General features: G+C 41.6%; 1 protein-coding gene across 1 annotated transcript in view; it reads left to right on the top strand.

Moving 5' to 3' along the window:
• The window catches only part of sorcs3a (sortilin related VPS10 domain containing receptor 3a), a 309,709-nt gene that overhangs the window by 149,566 nt on the left and 138,471 nt on the right, over window positions 1-21,672 (top strand). Inside the window, exon 3 of the mRNA XM_072463241.1 lies at window positions 11,552-11,651. Coding sequence (XP_072319342.1) covers window positions 11,552-11,651 — 100 coding nt within the window. The remainder of the gene's footprint in view (window positions 1-11,551; window positions 11,652-21,672) is intronic.

Here is a 21,672-nt window from a genome sequence, read left to right as displayed (position 1 = left end):
AAAACAATGAAAAATGATAAAATAACCTATATAAGTCAAAAAGTAAAACAATTTAAATCTGCTATAGGATAAAACTCATTATACTGCTTTTTTTCTTTCATTCTCTGTCTGTCTGTCTGTCTGTCTGTCTGTCTGTCTGTCTGTCTGTCTGTCTGTCTGTCTGTCTGTCTGTCTGTCTGTCTGTCTGTCTGTCTGTCTGTCTGTCTGTCTGTCTGTCTGTCTGTCTGTCTGTCTGTCTGTCTGTCTGTCTGTCTGTCTGTCTGTCTGTCTGTCTGTCTGTCTGTCTGTCTGTCTGTCTGTCTGTCTGTCTGTCTGTCTGTCTGTCTGTCTGTCTGTCTGTCTGTCTGTCTGTCTGTCTGTCTGTCTGTCTGTCTGTCTGTCTGTCTGTCTGTCTGTCTGTCTGTCTGTCTGTCTGTCTGTCTGTCTGTCTGTCTGTCTGTCTGTCTGTCTGTCTGTCTGTCTGTCTGTCTGTCTGTCTGTCTGTCTGTCTGTCTGTCTGTCTGTCTGTCTGTCTGTCTGTCTGTCTGTCTGTCTGTCTGTCTGTCTGTCTGTCTGTCTGTCTGTCTGTCTGTCTGTCTGTCTGTCTGTCTGTCTGTCTGTCTGTCTGTCTGTCTGTCTGTCTGTCTGTCTGTCTGTCTGTCTGTCTGTCTGTCTGTCTGTCTGTCTGTCTGTCTGTCTGTCTGTCTGTCTGTCTGTCTGTCTGTCTGTCTGTCTGTCTGTCTGTCTGTCTGTCTGTCTGTCTGTCTGTCTGTCTGTCTGTCTGTCTGTCTGTCTGTCTGTCTGTCTGTCTGTCTGTCTGTCTGTCTGTCTGTCTGTCTGTCTGTCTGTCTGTCTGTCTGTCTGTCTGTCTGTCTGTCTGTCTGTCTGTCTGTCTGTCTGTCTGTCTGTCTGTCTGTCTGTCTGTCTGTCTGTCTGTCTGTCTGTCTGTCTGTCTGTCTGTCTGTCTGTCTGTCTGTCTGTCTGTCTGTCTGTCTGTCTGTCTGTCTGTCTGTCTGTCTGTCTGTCTGTCTGTCTGTCTGTCTGTCTGTCTGTCTGTCTGGATCCCCAATGGCAATGCTTCTTTTTTCTGGGGTTTGCATCTTAAAAACACATAGACTTAAGCTTATTACAGCATAAAACTACATTATCTAAAACCCATAAAAGCTCTTTTAACCCACAATTGTTTTAAATTAACTTCCGTGATAAGACATTTTCCTCTTTTATTTGTATTGTTTTTTCTCCCAAAGGCACTGGCAGAAATGATGAAGGCTAAAGTTTGAATCAAATAAATATGAAGACCAAAAGAAAACAGCTATTTTAAGATCGTCCGACCATAATTGATTGACCCCCGCGACTTCTTTAAGCAATAGGTAAACATGTCACTGCGCTGATTGCTCCTGATTCTGTTTGCTTCACACTTGGTTTGCTTGTACATTTTATCCATGTTAAATAATCCCCCCATAGACACCACAGGCTTCTCCTCTTCCCATTCTTAATCTATTAACTCCACTTTGCTGCAGGAGTTCCCAGTATATATAATTCTTTCACACTCGGCTGGGCTCGGCTCTCATGTGTGTTCCACCTGCAAACAGTGTATCCGCGCCATCTCAATATGGCAATTCTCCAAAGTCGTTTTCAATCACGCTTCGGTGACTTTCACATTAGAGCCGCCGAGATGGCGCCTCATTCGCCGCAGGTAAAAAACACGCTTGCTTCTGGAGTTTGAACAAGAGCGGAGCGAGCTTGATTCCGCTGATAAACTCCCTGACAGCTTGTACACGAGCAGAGATGCGACGCCGATCCAAAAAGGTGATTATTAAAAAAAAATAAAAAAATAAAAACTGCCTCACGCGCAACTGAAGAAGTGAGGATGACGCCTTTTCCATGTTTTTCAAGAGTGCGAAAGATGTAGTGCGAGATTAGCATTGCAATTCACACGATATCATGTGTTCAATGTTGCGATTTTATTATAGATGAAAACTGCAAGAATGATTAAAAAAGTTTGGAGTACTCTTAAAAGCTTGACAGTTGCACAAAACCGTTTATTGCCTCATTTTAAATACATATCCATCATTATTAAAGCCAGAAAGGACATTTCAAGAATTTCATATAATTTAAATACATTTCCCGCAATCAATCTGTCAGATTATTTTAGAACAGAACAGATTTAGTAATTTATCCAACAGCTCTAATTTGTCCGTCTTTATTCTTAATCAAATTCTACTTGAAGCACTTTAGGCGTTTTATTCGGCTGCTAAGAGGAGTCCAGTCATCATCCTGACCAAATGAATAAGAAGTCAAAATCTAATGAGAACAGTATTACTTATACAGTGTTGAAAACAGTACTGCTGCTTCTACTAGTACTACTTCTATAACTTCTACTATGTCTTGAAATATTGCGTAAATATGAAGCAATTCAAACATAATCACAAAACGAATCTTCATGCAATATGATGGAGATAGATGGAGATTAAGCAATGCAAGAAAGGTGATAATATATATAAAGGTCCAATATTATTTGTAAAGAACATTTTATATATACAAAAATATATATTGTCCTAATAATGTATTGAACTGCTTGTGAGAGTTCTAGTAAATTGATAATGGTAAAGAAAAAAGAAAGAAAGACATTTTCTGATTGGAATGCATATAAAATAGGTTATTGAACAATATGGAAAAAAGTTAAGACTAAAAATAGGTTTATACTTTTATCCACCCCTTTTATCATAATTATTCTGATTTAACAATGTTGTGGATGTTCTTTAGGTGCCAGAGGTCTGAAGTAAAGATCACCTGAATGAGAACGTTATTGTCCTTGTTAGTTTTGACTCGATCCCAGTTTATGCATGTTCAAAAATAAAAAAAAATAAAGAAATTCAGAATCAAACTTCCACTACTGCTGTTTTAAATTATTCAAACTGTTTTCTAGCTACTTTCGCTACAACCTCTTGATAGAGTTATTGTTGATTCTAATACATAAATGTCATATATTCTTCACGTCCCCACTACTCCTGTACTGTACTGTGCTCGGTCCTGTTGGCTCCGTTGTATTGGCGTCTCAGTTGACTGGCTCGGGCCCCGGAGAGGTCGAATGTCTGGGACCCGCGGCTCTGGAGGATTGGTTTACGTGGAGGTCTGGACGCTGCCTTCTGTTCAGAGCTGAGATTCAGATGAACTTTGATCCAAGTGTCGGGTTCATGTGAGTGATGCAGAACAAGGACCAAACTTGATCTGGTCTCACCCGGTCGACTTTATTGATTTTGAAATGCAGGTGGATAGGTTTAGTGTGCACGGATCAGAGCTAAATAAGTCTGAATTCATTAACGAACTGAGACGTAATAAATGTACTTTTGAATCTGAGTGGGCAGTGGCCAGTTGTGTCTTCTCTGATTTAATTAAATCATTTTTTCATGTTTTATTCAACACTCTATGATTAAAAAGGAAATAAATAAATCATGAATCCAAATAGTTTAATTAAACAAGTTTGGATTTTATTTATTTTTATTATTTGTTATTTTTGTCTTTTAAAGAGCTGAATAATTTCAGAAAAAACAACAACTTTAATTGCAATGTTTTTGACAGATATTTTGTCTGTGATTTTTATTTCAAAATAAAAATTCTGTTAAAACCATGCATTTCGAAACACTTCCTGGAACTGCCAAACAAATGCAAAACACAGACATTTCAGAAAGTGTTTTTACAAGTTTGAAGTAAAGGTTTGGAGACCCCCTGGAGATAGAATTTTGTGTAATTCCAGCAACTAATAGTTTAATCGTGATGGTTCTTGCAGCTCTGTTTCCAATAATAACATTTGTAATTCTTTTTGGGCACTGATGCATTTTACACACACACTATTCTCTCCTGTCGTGCTTTTTAGACACCATTCTCCACACACAAACGTCTCTTCCTCCGCACCGTGAGCCCCAGACTCCAGACGGACTGAAGAGAGTCAGATAAGCACGCTTTTGTTTCACTCAGGACAATATCGCAGCCAGCTTCAGTTCTCTTTAATTCTACTGTACTTCAAGGCAGCGTCCGATGTTAGTGCAACGAAAACTCTCGCAATTTGATTGATGGTTTCATCCTTTTAGTCTTTGAAGTGAGAGGCGGCATCTGGGGAGAGCGTGGTCAGTCGTGTTACACCGCTGGATGGTTCTGCAGCTCCGGTCGCCATCTGGCAAAGCCTCACACACATGCACCAAGGCAATTTCAGGCAATGTTTTGTCTTCCTATTATTTGATGTGGCCACAATAAAAAAAAAGTACATTTGCTCATCAGAAAATGATTTACAGAGATTCAAGGATGTATAATTTTGGCGTGTCTACAGAAGTGAATAACGTGCTGTCTATGAAGACTGACTGGTTGGGTTTTAAGCCAGATGCCCTCCCTGACGAAATCATCAACTGTATTGCAGCTTGAGACTCTTTTTAGCTTCATTATAATTGGTTAAAGAAATAAACTGAATCATAATATACTTTGCATTTGTTTTTCTGCTATTCAGCGATGACGAGCCAAAATGTGGAAATATTATTGGTCAAGCAGAAGTAAAACATAGAGGTATAAATAATTACTCAAGTAAAAAAAAATACAGATAATACAACTTGAGTATTTCACTAATAGTTTAGACAATGTGTTTAAAATCTTGTTATGATTATGATGATTATGATTTAATATAATACAATGAAGTACAAATTATGTAATTTTCTAAAAAATAGACACACACATTACAGAAACAAATCATATCTGAATCATTTCATGTTTTATTTTTATTTATTAACCTAGATAAGAACACACCTCTTTTTTTAGGGTGACTTGGGCTGAAGTGAAAATGTAGCTGGACACAAATCATAAAAAACATTTAAAAGAGACATTTACGAATAACTAAAACAGAATTTAAAGTAACACATTTTGTAGGATTCTCGTTCTTTGTCTTTTTTTCTTGAGCAAAATCATAAATCTTGTTGCTTAAGTGGAAATAATTATTACTACAAACTAAATATCACTCAAGCAGAAATAAAAGTACGGTGTCAAAAAACTATTGTGATTGTGATTTCCTTAAATGTTAATGTATACTCTAAAAATAAATGTGTGTGACAATTTTTGTGTAGAGACTATTTTAACACACCATTTGTAGTCCTGAACGAGACATTTGGATGTGTTAGAATAAAAGTTGCCAAAGAAGAAAAAGGGGCACACACTCTAATATTTGGTAGGAGCGCCTTTAGCTTTTATTACAGCACAAATTCGCTGTGGCAAAGTTTCAATAAGCTTATGCAATATTAAAAGATGTATTTTTCATTATGTTTCACTAGTTGATCTTGTGTTGATGATGTGAGAGAGTGACCGCTGCACAAAGCCTCCTCCAGCTCGTCCCAAACACTCTCACTGGGTTCACATCTGTAGTACATTAGCTTCTTCTTCTCTTTAGATGTTTTAACTCACTGTTGCCAATGATTTGACCCTCCTCAAACACAATGACATATTATCCATGACCACGGGATTTGTCTCTCCACATGGTTGTTTCAGAAATGAGAACTCACTCACCGCATCAGTCGGGTGTAAATATAGTGTAGCAGCTGGAAGATCATCACCTGCAGCAGTTCTCCAGTAGGAGGAGATGGACCTACTGTACTGAATTGATTTTTGTCTTGACTGGCACTGTGTGTACAGAGTATATGTATGTACAGTGAGGAAAATAAATATTCTACATATAGTGCACCTTCACATCATCACATTCACTATTTATCTTATATTCTACTTGCACAGACCACATAGACCACTCGACAAAGCTATATGTAAGTGCTATTTACCACTGCATTTGTTGCATAATCCAGGTCTTCAAAATGAAGATGCCACTATTGTGTTGTGAGTGTTTTGAATCGATTTCACGCTGCTTTTCTCTGATTTGACGTGAAACTCAGAGACAAATCTAGACACTAGCGCATTTTCTGCCTCTTTCACTGTGAGGCAATAACACTGTAACTCCACATAATGGTAACAGAGGTGGGTCGTATTGCACTAAATTGTACCAATCTGTGGATTCAACACGTACTACAAGCCAGTCTTTCCTTTTCAGCAATGTATTATATTTACACCGACAAGGGTTAGAAAGGGACAATCCTCACACTCTCTGAGATTAGGCTGCATGGTTCAAGATGACGTTGTTACAATATTTGACCAGCTCAATTTTCAAAGTATTAATTTGGCAATATATTAATATTTTATTAAATTGCTTCTGGAATGTAACTCCATGCATGTGTTTAACGACTAGGCAAAGTAAGTCTACAGGAAGTTAAATCTATGTGTGTGTGTGTGTGTGTGTGTGTGTGTGTGTGTGTGTGTGTGTGTGTGTGTACGTGTGTGTGTGTGTGTGTGTACGTGTGTGTGTGTGTGTGTGTACGTGTGTGTGTGTGTGTGTGTGTGTGTACGTGTGTGTGTGTGTGTGTGTGTGTGTGTGTGTGTACGTGTGTGTGTGTGTGTGTGTGTGTACGTGTGCATGTGCATGTGTGTGTGGTTGAGTATCAATCACTTCATTGTGTGGGCTGAAATCTGATGCACAGTCACTTCATAAGGACCTTTTAGCTTTGTACATACATCTTTCAATAGCAGATCAATTTAGGTTTTGATTAATTTAGGTTCAGCTTTGTGTTAAAGTCGGGCAAGTTTAAGGTTAAGAAGTCTATGATATGTTGCCACAAAGCACAGAAACCTATGTGTGTGTGTGTGTGTGTGTGTGTGTTTCGACCTGTAGCATTTATTGAATCAGAATCAGAAAAGGGTTTATTGCCATTTGTTGATGAACAAAAATTCACAAACATAGGAACTTGTCCTGGTGATTCGGTGCAACACGGTCAACAAACATTGAACACTTTATACAAAAACTACATAATAGAATAAAATATAAAGATATGTAGTTATGGACAGACCAAAGCCTTGAAATGTAGGTAAAAGGTGAGGGACATCAACAAACTGTCCAATGCTGAATTCAAACTCATGAAGGCATGATAAAGCACCTGAAAAGTTTCTGTTAAAGGAAACACAGACGTAGCTCTTTCAGTTCCACTCCAAAAACATGGCCTGCATTTCTCCCTCCCGCTGATGGCCAGACTAAACAAGAGCGTCTCCGTGGATGCCACCAGTTGTGAGGAAATTAGTGGAGAACAGATCAATTAAACACATGCCAGTGACTGAATAACGCAGCGCGAGTAAACATGCTAATCAAATGCTAATTATGATACAATGGTGCCTCTGCAGACGTTCATTAAACTTATTAGATTGCACATGTGGAGGTTATACCACGCAATCTTTTCCAACAAATGAGAGCGAGTTTCCGTGCCTGTTTTGTTCCCACGCCAACAAAGATAAGGTATGGTTCAGTGCATGTGTGAGTTATTCTTGTGTTGCGCTAATTGCGTTGATAGGAAGTGATTAGGTTGCATTTTGTTGAGTATAGTTCTATTTCAGAAAAGATACGCTCAATTGGATGTACTTTCAATGAGTGATGTGTTTTCTTAAAAAATAATAAAGCAGGTCAATTAAAAAAGGTAATTAGTGGAGTATTTGTGAAGTTTAGTGTCCATCTGCCTTCTGTATTAAACCCATCATTCAATCCATCTCTCAGGGCAACCGTAGATCTCTTCATTTACCTCAGATTAGAGTGAAGTGCTTTGCTTGTTGGTTCTGCATTTATTTTTTACCTAGAAGCCATCATGTTTGTTTGAACACAAATGGGTCATGCATTTCTCTGATTATCGGTTATTTCATTTACTGAAAATGGTCTTTGCTGTTGTCAAATACTTGTGTGGTCATCGCTGGCCGTCCAAGTGATGGACAGTGATCAGTATCAAAATAGGAAAAATGTCCAACAGAATCAGGACTGAGACCAGATATATTCGGACGCAAATTGTCTATACATTTCCCCTGAACAAAACTGACAGCGATAATAACTTGAGTGGTGCATAAAAAGTCCCGGAACACAAATTGTGGGCGGCCTCATTTCAACATCTCCAATAAAATCCGCTGCTCTGACTTCTTTGTATTGATTAGCGCTCGTGTGCAGTGGGTGTGAAAGTTTGCCCGGGTGCGCAGGAGTCAGACTGGGCCACACTTTTCGCTGCAGACTCACGAGGCAGTGCTTTAGGGTGACTAAGTGATGAGGCCGTGTGGATGCATGTCACGGCTGGGTTACATGTGTTCCTGTGTTATTTATGGAGCTGCACTGGGAGAGGTGACAGCTGAGTTCACAGCAGGACTATGGATCAGGACACATTTTATATCTATATATGAGGTTAACATGGCTTATCCTCTGAAGGCTCAAGCTTAGTTAGAATTTTGGAGTAACATATGGAATAATTTGACTCAGTTGTAGAGTTGCAGAACATTTCCAGCTCACTTACTGCAAATCCACTTTTTTTTTGCTGGCATGTTTTTCCTAATTTTATGACATCATCGAATGTTTATTTTCTTGTTTTAAGTATACAAGAAATACCAGATTTTTGAGAGGAATAAAAACAAAACAAAAAGGCCAGATATTAAGACATTACCAATAAACACTTGTCACAATTGTCTGTTTCCATCAGACGTGCCTATTCTGCAGATCCCTGCACTGGTATAGGCACATGCTAAGGACACCAGCCGCTGCTCTGTGCACAATGCACCTGAATGTCTGATAACTACTTATGCTATTGAAAAAAATTGAAATATTCTACAATATTCTACATCCCATAGAGCCCATTGACAATTTACTTCTTATTCATGGAATTAAAAGCAAAAGAGTTGATGAATTAACACAGAGAACCACGACACAGTTATGATTATGAATTAGAAAAAGCCATAAAACATGAGGCCAGTTATCTGGACAAAGGTTTCAGGGTTACGTTTTTCTGTCCACAGTCCAGTGTCCAGTGCAGCTCACAGACAGGGTTTGAGCACAGGAGTAAACTGGCTCTGCCAGATTGATTTGTGTATCACTCTGAATTGAGTTCTACACAATATCAACCTGTACAGGCTGTCACCGAAAGCATTCGTCATGACGAATATTTGAATTTGGTCAGAGCATCAAAACCCGCCAAGAAATCAAACTGTTGTTAAATCCAGTCAGAGAAAAGCACAGACGTCTTCTTCGTCCTCAAATACACAAAGCGCTTCTATGGGCACGTTTAAAAAACAAAACAAAACAGTCTGTAAATCTGCTAAAAAAAAAGGCCAAAATAAGTCTGTTGCCGTCACCATGTTGGTTTAGGTTTGTCCTTTTGACTTCCGCCCAAACTACAATATTTTTGGTCAGCGGCCGGGCTCAAAGCAAACAGTGCGAGACCAGATGGATTCTCAAGAGAAGAACTTGTGAAACAAATATTGCGAGAATTCATCTGGCTAGCCAGGTTAGGAGTAGGGGTCTGGGGCTCCACTGAGAAGGTTCCATCAGAAATCCCTAGAGCACCATAAGAGCTAGGGCCGGCATTCCCTTTCAGTTTGCATACGTTTTATTTTATTATCATTGCAGTATTGAGTACTTGAGTATTCTGCCTTTTTCAGCTGCACCAAGTTCTGTGACAACAAAAGCATACACAGTGCTATTTCTCCACTATTTTACTACAATCACTCCCCTTCCACATTCAAATAAAAAACACTTTTTAGTTTTCCCAAAATTTCAAGCACCACATTCGGCAGTTGCTCCCTCTGCACACCATTTAATCCGCTGTCTAACTCATTACTGGGCTTTGTAATCATGGTGAGTGCAGTGTGGGTCTGAGGCATTCACCGACTCAATTGGAATAAAAACAAATCTCTTTGCAATTTGACTGTTTCCAGTGAAGGGGAACGAGCGGGGGGCCTGACTAACACAGGGAAGTATCATCTGAACCTCTCTCATGAAACCATGAAGAAGTTGCAAATACAAATGGGACCAGAGCCAGTGTGGATGTCTCTGAACCCAAAAGGCGTAAAGTTTCAAAATGAACACAGCTTTGATTTTGGGGGGGAAATATGGAGGTGAAATGCGACTGCAATGCTGGATGTTTTACCTCAAGGTGGTTTTGTATTCGTTTGTGCAGAGGAATTTCCACTGCAACTACCGTGACGACTACTGTTGACTGGATTTATGTGTTTAAAGGTTTGTCTGGTCTTCTCATGAGCTCAAAAAGAGAAGGAATTTGAAGTGTCTTGATTGAACAGTTTGCAGATTGCTACCATTCAATCAATCCATGGCTTAATTTATGGGTCTGTAATTCCTTGGCTTCTACATGAAACAACAACTGACACAAGTTGAATATCTGTTCAGATATTTTTATTGTTTCCCCCCTTTTTTTTTCATTTCGTTTTTCATTATGGAGGGTTCTGGTTGATTATCTGGCAACTCCAAATGGACATCACGTCAATGGAAACAGAGAGAGTTGTTTTACCAGCCTTTTATCATTCTAAAAAATATACAAATAAAAATCTTCTTCATTTATTCCCTATTGTTCACTATCTGATAGAGGGAAACTATCGAGATCCTTAATAGGTAAAACATAAAAAGAAAGCTATAATTTACTTCAGTCAAATCAGGCATTCTGAGAAGAATCAGGATCAGTTTGTACTTCAAACTCACTCCAATAATATAACAAGTCCCTCAATCAATTTTTGTGATATTGGCTTCAGCTCTGAAAAGGAATTGTCAAAATCCAACAAAAGCTCATTCTACTGTCAATCAACCCAAACCGCCAACAACAGTTTTTTCAGGCTAAACATTTTAGGATTTGAAATTACTTTTTCCTCTAGGCATAGTTTACCACTTATTACCACAAAACCTAGCTTCACAAACAGCTCAAAACATTTGTGTTCTCCTTCTAGTGAGCTGTTAAAGAGAAAATCACCTAGAATGACAAGGGAAAACCTTCTAAAGTTTAAATGTTTAAAACTACTGTCGGTAGTTCCATTCTCTATCCGAGAAACTGAAGCGTAGATGTTACACTGCTTCTTGGATCAAAGTCTTAAGTTACAAAAAGCGCTGCTCCTTATCTCTGAACTCTTCATTTAAAATACAGCCTGATGGTGAACCCATTATCTCCAACAACAATAGTAAAATAGATGTTACTCTAAGTTCATTGAGGTACAGATGACACAGGCAGAATCAAAGTTGAATTTCCTATCATTGCATGTTCTGATATTCTACTTGAACTCGGAGCTGCTCTGTACTTACTGAATCCATGCAGTTCCCTGGGACCAGTCTGGTAATCAGGCTCATTCCTACTCTTCAATTATTTACAGTCAAGAGCCCAGGAACATCCAGGCGCTTTTGCACGCGTCATATTTTTTTTCATATTAGTCACTGGTGTGGCAATTCATTATTTACATGCTCGGTCCCTGGACTCCACTGTAGCGTTAGCAGTTGCACATGATTGGTTGACCTGCTGCTGGTAAATTGGTTTGACTCCCGGCTTTCTAGTCGATATAATCTGCCATACCAACCACCGTGAACTCAAAGTTACTGTTTACATATTTATCGCTGCCGAATACATATTAATGAACATGAATTTGCCCACTACATGCGCAGATTTTGAATTCATGTTGTTTTATTTCGTCTTTCTCACAGATCTACCGACTACGGCTCCACCTACGAGCGGATGAACGATAAAGTGGGGTCAAAGACGGTGCTCAGTTACCTCTATGTTTGCCCAAGCAACAAGAGAAAGGTAAGATAATGTCATCAGTTTCACAAAGATAACGTGAAACAATTGAAAACGTCATTGCTCCAGGTTTAGGCAGACCCGAACAGTGCAACTCTCAATGCAAACCAAACAAATAATATCCCGGATTAATCTAAATGTGGACTAGTTGTTATCCACCAGCATCCGTTTGTACAAAAAACCTAAAAAACATGTTTTTATAGTGAATAGGGTCGCCTCGCCACAAACCGGACCAGTAACATGGCAGAAAATGTTTATCTTTATCTTTAAAATAGATTCAAACTAAAGCTTTCAGTTGAGGTGATGGTATACAATTCTGTTTTAATTAAAAACAATAACAATAAATAACATTTTCACACTGATATTTTTTAGCCAATTATTTTTACAAATCACTAACTATTTTTCTTGTTGTACCTGGATATGTCGCTTTTTTCCACACAGATTTCATGCACTAGTTCTTCCTCTGATGCTCTATTTATTCAGGGTCAACACCTTCCTGAAATTAAAGTAGGATCACAGCATTTGAAGTGTGTTTTACAATTATCTTAAAATAAAACACTATATATATTTTTTTCCCATTGTTTTTTGCATAATATCCAGATGTATTCGCTATGAATGAATAACAAGTTTATGACCACGACTGAAAGCTAAAACAAAGACGAACAAACTGGTGCAAAAATGACTTTGGAACACAACCAGCTGTCTGCCATCTGCCAATGTCTTTATTATGTCAATTAGTTTTACATTTTATTTCCAAAGAATTAAGTTAAGTAATGCTGGTTATTTCTTACCATCTGCTGCTTCTTGGAATCAATTCAGTTTAATGAAAAATATTGGGCATATTTACTTTAGCTTTAGCATTTAATCAAGTACAGTAGGTAATTGACGGGGGGGAAATAAAGTGGTCATACGGGAGTACATTATGGATTTCTCAGTATCTGGCAGAGCGGGCGGTGGATTTCAGTTGTCCACAGCTCAGCGCCATGATCGACAAGCAGGGATGGATTTAACTGGTCAGGAATGAAGCAGGAGTAAGAGAAAAGGAGATGGGATAAAAGGATGTGACATTGTAGCTTGGAAGTAATACTTACATTCTCTTGAGTAACCTGTTCAATTCTACGAGACAGGTTAGACTGCTGGTACACGTTTAACATTTGTCCTGAGTTTTTTGCAAAATGTATTATTGTACTTCCTGGTCGGACATGAGCAGCAAATATGACATAGTTAAAGGTAAATCCACTACTGTTATCAAGCAACTATATTGTGAACAGGGGCCCAAATCCATATAAATTACACCATATTTATGATTTATTGTCTCTGGCTGCGTCTGAATGTCACTACACCACACTATTACCTACTAGGGCACTATTTAGGGCTCACGCCATTTTTAGTGCTGTCCGAATGTCCAGCAGGTGAAAAACTAGTGCACTCAAATTGTCCAGAATGCACCTTAAAAAGTAGTGTCCAGCGATGATCACTAGACCGGTCAATATAGACCAAAAACAACAACGACAGGTCTTTAAGAGGACACACCACGACTCAGTGAAAGCAGATGAAGAGCTGTTAAAATGCACTGTTGACTCAAGAATATGAACAAAACGCTCACAACTCGCTCACAACACAATAAACCGTTAGCTACTTACCTTAGCTTGAGATCACAGGCAAAAAGTTGAATAATCCAGTCGGTCTGTTGTTGAATGTGAGATTCAGGACTTGTACAGTGATTATTAGTCCATATCATGTGAATGCCAGATGGATTTGACCAATGTTTATCTAAGGTTTGACCTGCTCAGTGTGCGGAATGTTCCAGGAACGAGTGCACTATAGTGTGCTAAATACTGCAGGACTATGTAGTGAATGATGGGTCAGGGACAAGGGTGGACATTCGGACACAGCCTCTGTGTTTTCAATGGCACGTCGCATATTGATGACATCACAGAGGGATTGCGTTTTAGAACTCAGCTCTACTTCCAATTTCTTCACAAACTGCATCTTAACGCAAGTAAAACAATTTAGCAGAGGTGCTATTCCACCCAACTAAGTCATAACTAGAAAAACAGGATAACCTTCATATAGACTTTATTTTTTTTGATTTAGTGTTTCACCACTCACATGTCCCTCATGTACTTGAGTGTTTTATTTTGAAGTAGCAGCACTTTAACTGGAGCAGCAGTAGAGTAAATACTCGTCTACAGCTCCTCCACAGAAAAGCTGCATGAGAAAGTGCAGGACACAGAGAAAGAGAGACAAGCCTGCAACTCCAAAAGTGCATTTAATGAGGCAACCTTTCAATCCGACTGGATTTTCCTCAGGTCATGTCCAGGACACGACCATCCCACTCTCCAAACACTAGGTTACGGCCACGTTTTAGAATTTGATGGTGTCATAATAGGTGGAGTCTGTGGAAGACTTATGATACAGGAATGTTGAACCGTATTCTTTGTTAAGGCTCCACGAACTTGTCAGTCACTTTCTGAGTTTATTGTGAAAAATTACATACTACAACTTTTTATATCGACAACAAATAAATTTTTTGTGCCAGTTTTTGTTTCATGTGGATTGGCCTAATAATTACATTGAATCAGAATCAGGTCAGCAAAGGGAGGTTTTGTCTATGGGAGTTTTTGTTTATAGGAGATCTTCTACTGAGAGTGTTTTTCGAACTTCCTATAAGTGATCTGTTCTTTTCTTCTTCTGTATCTACCTGCGTTGCATCAATGCAATTTCCCCATGTGGGACAATAAAGGAATATCTTATCTTATCTTATCTTAAATCAGCAATCTGACAAATCCAACATTGAATTGTCAACCAGTCCAGGCAAAGTAGCAAGTTTTTCCACTTCCGACTCGAGGGACTCCCTGTTTAGATATGAGATGAACCCGTGCAAAACTGTGTAAACTTTTGTTTCAGGGTTTAATCCGACAACATGTTAAAATTTAATATGTTAGAGACATTCATATAGCGTTTACATTTCTTTAGCCGACGGTTTAGCATTAGCATTTAGTATTTTTTAATGAGGTAATTCAGTGAGATCACTCTGAGGTCAAAACTCGTAACTTCAAATGCGAGTTCACGACGAGCCGCTGAAGTGTACAGGGTGTCCCGATTCTCAGAATGTTTTGAGCTGCACTTCACCACTGCCTTCCAGCAAGTGTGGAGCGATGCAGACTTCAGGCAGGTTCATTCCCCACAACTTATTTCATTATAATGTTTTTAAACGGCGCAGCAGGTTATGCCCACCCACTTTTGTCCCAAATGCAGCCAGTCAGAGGGTTTACATTAACCACACTATGAGAGTCGTATTAGACCTGTCCTGGTGCTGCTGCCTCATGCGGGACAGTGACACAGAATCATGGTGTGTAAAGACAGCGGCTCCTCCTGCTCTGCACACACAGCAACCACGGGATAAGCAGGTGGAAGGGGCCAGACGCCAGAATATCCACGCAAATCTCTGAGCACCCGGTGCATTTTCCCCAATCTCGTATTTACTCTACCGTGTGTGATGGAGATTTAACCCTTGCTTTGTGCACAGTTTTAGTCTAAATCAGAAAGAAAACTTGACAGTACAATAGGCTAAACATGTTTATTTCTTTTGGACCATTAAATTAAATGTTACGGTCAGGGAGACGAGGATGTGAGGAAGGAGGAGAGGGGAGCACGGGAGAAAGGAGAAAAGGTGAGCACGCAATGGGGGAATGGCAAGGCTATTTGTAGAGCACATTTCATACATATCCTGCGCAGATGAACTGTGTGGAGTTATGGAGCATGTCTTCAACATGAGCCTGAAGCTGAGGGTGGTACCACAGGTCTGGAAGACCTCCTGTCTGGTACCTGTGCCTAAGACACCGCGCCCCAAAGACCTCAACAGCTTCAGGCCAGTGGCTCTCACGTCCCACCTGATGAAGACACTGGAGCGGCTAGTCCTGGACCACCTCCGCTCCACCGTGAGCTCAGCCATGGACCCGCTGCAGTTTGCATATCGGTCTGGCATCGGAGTGGAGGACGCCGTCATCTCCCTGCTGCACCGCTCTCTCTCTCACCTGGAAAAGCCTGGCAGCTCTGTGAGGATTCTGTTCTTCGATCTTTCCAGCGACTTCAACACCATCCAGCCGCTGCTCCTGAGGGACAAGCTGGAGACGGCTGGTGTGGAGTATGACCTGGCAGAGTGGATCCTGGACTACCTCACAGACCGACCCCAGTTTGTGAGAGCCCGGAACTGTGTGTCTGACACTCGGATCTGCAGTGTGGGGGCGCCCCAGGGCACTGTCCTCGCGCCCTTTCTCTTCACCCTTTACACTGCAGACTTCAGACATGACACGGACAGCTGTGTCCTGCAGAAGTTCTCTGACGATTCTGCCATCATCGGATTTATCACGGACGACGATGACGCGGAGTACAGAGGACTGGCGCAGGACTTTGTGGACTGGTGTCAGCGGAACCACCTCCTCATCAACGCGGAGAAGACCAAGGAGACGGTGGTGGATTTCCGCAGACGCCACCCCACTGCCCCCTCACCAGTGAACATCCAGGGACGGGACATTGAGAGAGTGGACTCATACAAGTACCTGGGTGTTCATCTGAACCACAAACTGGACTGGACTCATAACACAGACGCACTGTACAGGAAGAGCCAGAGTCGGCTCTACCTCCTGAGGAGACTCAGGTCTTTTGGAGTGACAGGGCCACTCCTGAAGACCTTCTACGACTCTGTGGTGGCATCGGCCCTCCTGTATGGTGTGGCCTGCTGGAGCAGCAGCATCACAGAGAGGGAGAGGAGGAAGCTGGACAGAGTCATCAAGAAGTCCAGCTCCGTCCTGGGCTGTGCTCTGGACTCGGTGCAGGAGGTGGGGGACAGGAGGGTCCTGGCTAGATTCACATCTATGCTGGACCATGAGTGTCACCCCCTGCAGGACACTCTCTCCGCTCTGGAGAGCAGCTTCAGTGAGAGACTGATCCACCCTCGCTGTGTGAAGGAAAGGTTCCGTAGGTCTTTCCTTCCTGCTGCTGTCAGACTTTATAACAAAAACTGTTAGTACTGAACACTCGGAATACTGACCTAACCTAATACTGATGTGCAATTCTGTCATATGTGCAATTACTGTGAAATTCATGTGCAATCTATGTGCTGTCGTGACACATATTCATGTGCAATTACTGCCGTGATCACATGCAATGGTATTTATTTATTTATTTATTTGTCTATGGGAGTTTTTATTTATTTATAGGAGGTCTTCTACTGAAAGTGTTTTTCAGACTTCCTATAAGTGATCTGTTCTTCTGTATCTACCTCTGTATCTACCTGCGTTAAACCAATGAAATTTCCCCATGTGGGACAATAAAGGAATATCTTATCTTATCTTATCTTATACACAAGGCAATTCAAAGTGCTTCACACAACAGGAAAAAAATGCATTACAATCACAAAGACATGACATAAATCACAAATCCTTTCAGTCATATGCAGAGCTAAACAAAACTGTTTTTAGATTAGATTTGAACATTGTCAGAGTAGAACCTGTCTCACATCTTCAGGAAGAATGTTCCAGATTTTAGCTGCATAAAACTGAAACGCAGATTTTCCATGTTTAGTCCTGACTCTGGCACCAGCAGGAGGCCGGTCCATGTTTAGTCCTGACTCTGGCACCAGCAGGAGGCTGGTCCATGTTTAGTCCTGACTCTGGCACCAGCAGGAGGCCGGTTAATGTTTAGTCCTGACTCTGGCACCAGCAGGAGGCCGGTCCCTGAGGTCCTCAGAGTCCGAGATGGTTCATGTGAACATGTCCGAGAGTTACTTTGGTACTAGGCCAAAGTCTATTCTCTGAGCCACAGGGAGCCAGTGCAATGTGGAAATGTTTGTGTGTTTGCAACAGTCTACGGGAACGCATGAGTGAGAAGGCCTGGTGTTCTGTGCGGCCCCGATCCTATTTCCTCCTCAGTGATTCCTCTGAGAGAAAATCTTTTTTTTCTTCTTTTTCTTCTGGGTATTCGCCATGTCTTCTCTCAAACACAAAACAGCTGTAAACTGGCTGTAGAACCTGTCATTGGAACTTCCTCAAACCAGTGGCAAAGACGTCGCCTAGGCTACAGATTGAAGCTCGGCGATGCGACCGACAAAGTTGTGGGTCAGGTTTCCAAACAGGAGAGTGCTGAGGAATACTGCAGAGCGTTTTGCTCCTACTTTCTGCCAACTAAGCCCCTCAAGACAAAACCAATGTTACACAGAATTGCTTTAACCTTCCCTGCGCCCTTGTGCACTTACACACTGTGAATGCACACTGTAGCCATAGCAATTAACAAGTCAAAACTAAATATTACATCTTTTGAAAATTAATCAAACCATCACCCACTGAAACCCAGGAATAGACAAATATGTTCACTGGCACAAGGTAAGTCAACATAAATGAGCTAGAAGTTACTTTCACGTGACATCAAGCTCATTTATGATGACTTAACATGTGGCAGTGTGAAAACATTGTAAATTAGCCCCAGATAACATGCTTTTAGTGATATTTTATAAGCAGTGTGTGTCAACAGCAAGAGAAATACTGTGGTTTAAACAAAGCTAATGTAACCGTTGTGGTGCTAAGGGATTGTGTAAACCAAGTGAAATTAGCCTTGTCTTATTTGGACACATCAATGTTTGTTCTTTGTAAATAGCACCACGATCAGAGAAAGCAATAAACTGAGAAATTCTATTACATCCAAGACTGAAAACGAGAAAAAAATAAAGCAGCTGTCCTCAAATATTTATCAGAAGCGGTGTTGTTTTTTGTTTGTTTTATCCATCATCAAATGTTATTCTGTGTTTTGGCATTGTACAATTAAGCTTAACAATTCTGTCGTCTGCAATCATTTTCCAAGTTGACAAGCTTCTAGACGATTTCAGCCACGAAGATGGAAGCACCTATTGTTAGCTGCAGCCGCAGATGCCATTAAGACGAGAAGGGAAATATCCGTCTCCAAATGTGTTTTTTTGAACTGAGCTGGCAGCTGAACATTGCACTCGTTGTGAAGCAGCAACCATAAAATCTCAAATGTTACAAAGCTGCAGGGATGAGGAACTCCTGCTTGTTAATGTTTATTTTCTCTGTTTAAGTGAGTGCTATACATTTATTTATGTATACCACTGAACTTAGAACATAACTCTAAACTAATATGAATTAAATACTTCCTGCTAGGGCTGCAGCTAATGCTTATTTTTGTAGTCATCTATTCTATTCAGTAAAGTAGTCTATTAGTCAACTTGTCAAATTGTTACTGCTGCCATCTTTGTTATAAAAAGGTATTTTCATGTACGTTTTAGAGTTTGTGTGGTCCAAATAACAATCACAATGATCAAGATATGATTAGAATTATTCTTATAGTCGATTATTGACACGATTAATGCTGTAAATTCAATCATGTTTATCTTGGTTTGTACATTAATTTGTTCATAAGACTTTTACTTTTTCTTGTGGTAAAGATTTAATTTCAAAAACATTATAACTTGGATTACCTGCATACAATTTAAAGCAGAAATAACGACAGAAATAACGACAATAATGACAATAGAGCTCCCCCTGCAGCTGCCTTGTGAAAAAGACGTTCTCAGAAAATAGACGCAAAAGCTTTTCTTTTTCTAACGTTTGTCTTTCTTCAAAACACTTCACATTAGTGTAGTTGGAGATGTAATCGCTAACTTAGATTCGGGAGCAGGACCACGCCTCAACCTCTTACCTCCCCAGCAACCACACCTCCACTCTTTAACCACGCATCTTATTACCCAGAAGGCCTGTATATGCAAAGGCCAATCCCAGCATCTCTTGTTGTCTCTGCTCTCTCGACAGAGAGACACACTCAGTATAGCGCGTTCATTCAAACCAACCATGAGCCATTTCCTCAGATTCTGATCCGTTCCTAAATCTGAGCAATTCAGTCTGAAACATTCAGTCGGTCAGTTCCCCCCAGGACTCACCCAGCGTGATTCCACAGCTCCAAACACCATCAGCTCCTCCGCACCTGCGTCTCTCACGGACCCCACCTCCGGGCGTCCACACAGAACACCGACCTCCACTCCACAGCAACGGCCTGGACCCACGCGCGCTCCTTCTCGCTCTCTGCCCCTCATTTTTACCGGGCGCTATCCGAGCTTCCGGAACAGGGCACGGCTCCCGCGCCGGCCGGCGCGCTCCGTGCGTCGTTCCGTGTGCTGCGCCAGGCGCGCGTCTCCACTCAGGTGGACACCAGAGACCGTACCGCAGCGGGCGCACCGGGCCGAAGCCGGTGGACATTTCTTTCAGACGCTACGTCAATAAATATCCATGTTTTCGTCAGCCTCACTTCCTGGTTCCACGTCCGTCCGGAGGCGCGCAGTTGATGACGTCACCATTGCTCCACGGGCCGCAGTGCGACCTCTCAGCTCCCCCTGGTGGCGGGAGCCAGGTTGTACAACTCAATTTAAAGACAGATTAAACAACGTTCATAGGGACTCTGCAATGTCCCAGCTTGTCTTAACAATGTTGAGTTCAAATGCTCCCTCTTTTCTCAAACTTTCTCATCAATTCTCATCACCTTTGCTGCAGCTGCACTCGACTCCCTCAACATTCTTTCCTCTATCCCTCCTCTGTACCTACATTTTACTGCACGTACCATCAACGTACCATCTTCTCTGCGCTGGCTCTTTACCATCCACTATCATTCTGGCTTAAGCTAATCTTTCTTTCACCCTCTGTTCATGCTGTTCATCGTTCCTACTCTTCTCACGTGAACTCTCAAGCTTCCTTTTCTTTTCTCATGCAACCTTCACACCTCGTAGGCTCACAATTCATGCTTCCACTAAATTACTTTCATGTCACATTCAGCTGTCTGGCTTCGCCGCCACATGTTAGCCACAGGTATCTTCAAAGATTCTGTTTCTAGCATTGCGGCAGGTTCTCATCTTCTCATTCGCATATTACCTTAAGTAAAAAAAAACAAAAAAAAATACAAAATAGAAAAAAAAATAAAAATAAAAAATTCCCCAGCTCTGGCTTTTCATGCTACCTCATCTTACCATGTTCGCCTTGCAGCTCAACGCGCAGGCTCAACGCGCAGGCTCAACGCGCAGGCTCAACGCGCAGGCTCAACGCAACTCTCATCTCTCAGCTCAACGCACAGCTCACAGCTCAATAGCTCAATTCACAGCTACAGCTCAAATAGCTCAATTCACAGCTACAGCTCAATAGCTCAATTCACAGCTACAGCTCACAGCTCAACTCACAGCTACAGCTCAATAGCTCAGCTCACAGCTCAATAGCTCAGCTCACAGCTCAATAGCTCAACTTACAGCTACAGCTCAATAGCTCAACTTACAGCTACAGCTCAATAGCTCAACTTACAGCTACAGCTCAATAGCTCAATTTACAGCAACAGCTCAATAGCTCAATTTACAGCTACAGCTCAATAGCTCAACAGCTTAACTTACAGCTACAGCTCAATAGCTCAACAGCTTAACTTACAGCTACAGCTCAATAGCTCAACAGCTCAACTTACAGCTACAGCTCAATAGCTCAACAGCTCAGTTACAGCTCCGAGCTACTACTCTCAGCTACAGCCCTCAGCCAACCCACATGTCACAACTTACAGCTCAGTTACAACTACAGCTCACTCAGACCCCGCCAGCAGCACGCTCGCCCCAGAGCATCCACGCTCGCCCCAGAGCATCCACGCTCGCCCCAGAGCATCCATGCTCGCCCCAGAGCATCCACGCTCGCCCCAGAGCATCCATGCTCGCCCCAGAGCATCCACGCTCGCCCCAGAGCATCCACGCTCGCCCCAAAGCATCCACGCTCGCCCCAGAGCATCCACGCTCGCCCACGAACATCCAGAGCATCCACGCTCGCCCACGAACATCCAGAGCATCCACGCTCGCCCACGAACATCCACGCTCGCCCACGCTCGCCCCAGAGCATCCACGCTCGCCCCAGAGCATCCACGCTCGCCCCAGAGCATCCATGCTCGCCCCAAAGCATCCACGCTCGCCCCAGAGCATCCACGCTCGCCCACGAAC

This window comes from Eucyclogobius newberryi, unplaced genomic scaffold (genome assembly GCF_026437365.1).
Source record: "Eucyclogobius newberryi isolate DKJ021-1_F unplaced genomic scaffold, fEucNew1.0.hap1 SCAF_4, whole genome shotgun sequence".
Taxonomy (NCBI): Eukaryota; Metazoa; Chordata; class Actinopteri; order Gobiiformes; family Gobiidae; genus Eucyclogobius; species Eucyclogobius newberryi.
This window is presented reverse-complemented; position numbering and strand designations above follow the sequence as displayed.